Below are 3,804 nucleotides of genomic sequence, written 5' to 3' on the forward strand. Positions count from 1 at the left end.
ACCTGCGCTTCCTGACTTGTCATAAGTCTTTAACTATACATGGTGGTGCCGTTTGTGTAAATTCGTGGCCCTTCTAGTCTCCAACGGTGGATCACCCCGACACACTTGAGAGCCTACAAACCCCTCTATAATTTTTGGATATAAAAGATGAAGAAGAGAATGAGAAAGAGGAAGAAGAGGAGGAAAAAAAAGAGAAAGGAAACAAGAAAGAAGTTGAGCTCCACTAAATTTTGGCTCAAGATCCATTACTGATAGTCTCCCTGCTATCATAAGACACGTTTTGATACTTGCAAGTCGATTTCATTCTAATAAAAATCGATAGAGCTTTTGCTGTCATTTCAAGAAAAAAGTACCAGTAAGTCGCTTGTTTTCTTACACGAATTTCCAATAGCCATTGGATTTGTAATTATATCATTGCTAGTGCCTCGTTTGCAAAAATACACATGGCGCCCGGTGAAACAACGGGACCCAGAGAGGGGTGGGGCCCACCGTCCATATGAGAAGAGAAAGGACAAAAAGAGCACCTCACGTCCCACGCTAACCATCCGCGCTCGCTGCCGCTACTTATCCCGCTCCGGCTCCGCGCTCAAGTCACCTTGGCCCTCGCTCTGGTCCCCGACCACCACCACCTCCCCTGCTCCACCTCTCCTCCTCCTCGTACAGCGTAATACAGAGCAAAGATCCTGCCAGCGGCGGGGCCATGGGCCGGCGCAAGTTCCGGCTCTCCGACATGATGCCCAACTCCTGGTTCTACAAGCTCCGCGACATGCGCCGCGGGCGAGGCCACTCTGGCGGCGGCGCAATGCAGCCGTCATCGTCGTCGTCGCCGCGGGGGACAAGGGCTGTCACACAGCCTGCCACGCCGATGCGTCGTTCCTTGGCTCTCCCGCACAGGGCGTCGTACTACTACACCACCCGGGACAGGGAGCTCCCGCCGTCGCCGCCTCCGCGGCCGAGGGCAGCCACGGAGGATCGTCAGTTCTTCCCCCAATCGCAGTCGCCGCCGAGGAGCGCCAGTAGCCGGCTCCAGGTGGGGCCCTTCATTGTGGGACGCGTGCTGGAGCCCTTGGTTGAGGTGCCGGGCGCTTCACAGCGCCGGCGTGACATGTACGTCGGGCGTGATGGCGGCGAGGACGCCGGGGAACTCCAGAAGCAGACGGTGACCGCGCCTGCAAATGACGTGCCCAGCGGCAAGGTGATCACGTCGGAAACGGACATCATCATCGATCTCCGGGCCGAGGAGACGCCCGAGAAGGTGCTCCGGCAGATCGTGACCAGGCCGGCGAGGAGGGAGGTTGTCCGGTACGAGCTGAAGGACAGGCACGTTGACGTCGCCGACACGACGCCGAGAGCCAGCTCTTCCTCGGAGCAGGGCAGCAAGGGCAACCCGAGGCGCTCGTCCGTGTCCACGGGGCGCCGCCTCAAGACGCGCGTCAACAGCCCGCGGCTGGTGTCCAGATGCAGGAAGGGCAAGCCGACGACCTCGGCTCCACGGAAGACGACGCCAGCACCGCCGCCTCCGCTCGCGGAAAGCTTCGCCGTGGTGAAGGCGTCGGCCGACCCGAGGACGGACTTCCGCGAGTCGATGGAGGAGATGATCGCCGAGAAGGGCATTCGCGACGCCGCCGACCTGGAGGACCTCCTCGCGTGCTACCTCGCCCTCAACGCCGCCGAGTACCACGACCTCATCGTCGAGGTGTTCGAGCAGATTTGGACGAGCCTCGCCAGCGTCCAGCCGTGAAGAAACGCCATGAGATCATCATCACTCATCGTGCTAGCTCCTGCTGCGTCACTGCTTGCTCAGTACATCCATTGCCAACTACTGCAGATTACTTAGCTTACTTCTTGACTTGTTGTTAATGGCAGCAATAAGAAATCTACAAAAGAAAAACAAAGAAAAAAAATCTCGGCTCAATCTGCAAAAGGTTTGGTTCTTTCCGTGTTCGCGATCGTTGATTCTTCTCTCTGGAATGCTTGGTCGCGTGGTGCGCTGTTGTCTTGAGCGTCACTCGTGTCGTGTGACACAGTAACCAGTAGACAAGACACTTACAGGCTGCACTGCACCATCAGTTATTACAGTTACTAACATGGATGATCTTCCAGCCGCAAATTAAATCCAGGTGAAACAGTCCAATAATAGTATCTAGTGAGTACTGTTACGTCAGATTTAGAGTGCATTGATCTAAAGTTGAGCACTTTGTCTAGGGTGTTGTAGCCTGATAAACTGACTTCATGATATAAAAATTACTTCCTCTGGTTCAAAATAAGTGTCATTTTAGATATCGATATGTTTTTTAAAATACAACTTTAACTGCTACTTTTATTAGTAGTATATTGGAAATTTATCTATATGACATCCCACAAAAGTAGATTTATCCATGGCACACTGCAAAAGTCGATTTGGTCCAGTGGACTCCAGGAATACGTGGTTCTTGTCTGTACTACACCGCGCCCAATAAAATAATATTTTCGGCGGAAAAGAGGAGAGAGAGGTAGGAAAATGACTTTGTTACCCTTTGGGCCAGGTGGTCGAACCAGAGTTCGCATGGTCGAGTGAGACCAGCCACCCATTCCACCGCCGCCGCATCCCCTCCATCTCTAGCGGTTTCAGCTCCTCCGCCGCCGCCGCATCTCACCCAGTCGCCCTAGGCCTGGCAATGAGTCGGGTCAGATCCCCGCGGGTTTTGCACCCTGCGGGGGCAGGGGCGGGGGGCAAAATTTGCCCTACGGGGCTCACGGGTCGGGTCGAGGTCGGGGGCAATATTTGACCCCTAGGCCTCCACGGGCTCCCGATGCAACAGCCCAGCGCCTGGCGCCCCAGACGACCAGCTGATGTGCCCGATGCAGCAGCCCACGAACGCACACCCCACTGCTAACCTTAGCTGATGTATGCCATTGCGCTGCCTGTGGCATGTGCCTCGTGCGGTCGCCACGCTCAGACACCATGCCTCTGCCACCGCTCCGGCGCTCCCAGTGTCTCCGTCGCTAGCCCGCCCTCCGACCGCTGTCCCGTGGTGCCTCCTGCCTTGGCGCGAGGCCACGAGCCGCACCACCTGCCTGGGCGGACTGGCTGGCGCTCACCCGCTCCAGCGTTCCTGTGGGTTGTGGCCTAGCGTGGATCTCGGCTTCCCGACTTCCGGCACCGATGAGTCAACCGCGGCACCGCCTCATTCTCCTTCCCTCTTCCCCTTTCTTCTCACTCTCCCTACTTACCTCAGTTTCATGGTTCCTGGCCGAGCCACCGCCAGATCTAGCTGTACCGCCTCCTCTGGCACTGACCGCCGCCGACCGCTCTCGTTTTGCTGATCATCGACCTGATTCAAATGCTTGGAGACCAACAACGAGTCACCGACACCAGCACCCCAAGCCAGCAGCCGCGAGCTGCGTTGCTGCTTGATCGGCGGGGAGGATTCTCCATCTAGTCATTGACCAATTTTTTCGGACTTTGCATGTACCCTTTTTTCTCTGCATGTAGATGTTCTTCTCTGACAAATTGATCCGGCTCCATGTAGATGTTCTTCTATGTAAGATTTTTCTGTACATGTAAAGCTACAATTTTTAAATACTTGGATGTTCTACAAGCTTTACCTGTAGATGCAGATGTAGGTGACAAATTGACAAATTGATCCGGCCAAATTGATTCTGCATGTGGATGAAAAGCTTTAAGCATTTGTATTTTCAAACATGTTATGATATATGTAAAGCAATTGTCACATAAGCAATGGTCTAATAATCAGTGCTAAAAATTGATTGCTATTTACCAATGTAGATGTTCTTGAGTGCTGAATTTGGACCAAGCACATT

The 3,804-nt window shown here is 54.3% G+C and overlaps 1 protein-coding gene across 1 annotated transcript; it reads left to right on the forward strand.

Annotated features, from left to right (window-relative positions):
* Positions 1–576: 576 nt before the first annotated feature.
* On the forward strand, positions 577–1,890 carry LOC133885531 (transcription repressor OFP4-like). Its single transcript, XM_062325260.1, has one exon. The coding sequence runs from the start codon at positions 701–703 to the stop codon at positions 1,739–1,741; it is 1,041 nt and encodes a 346-aa protein (XP_062181244.1). The 5' UTR covers positions 577–700; the 3' UTR covers positions 1,742–1,890.
* Positions 1,891–3,804: the final 1,914 nt, after the last annotated feature.

The sequence above is a fragment of the Phragmites australis genome, chromosome 11, assembly GCF_958298935.1.
Source record: "Phragmites australis chromosome 11, lpPhrAust1.1, whole genome shotgun sequence".
NCBI lineage: Eukaryota > Viridiplantae > Streptophyta > Magnoliopsida > Poales > Poaceae > Phragmites > Phragmites australis.

What these genes read in the sequence shown, in the direction of transcription:
- LOC133885531 (XM_062325260.1), top strand. Translation starts at nt 701, where the DNA reads ATGGGCCGGCGCAAGTTCCGGCTCTCCGACATGATGCCCAACTCCTGG.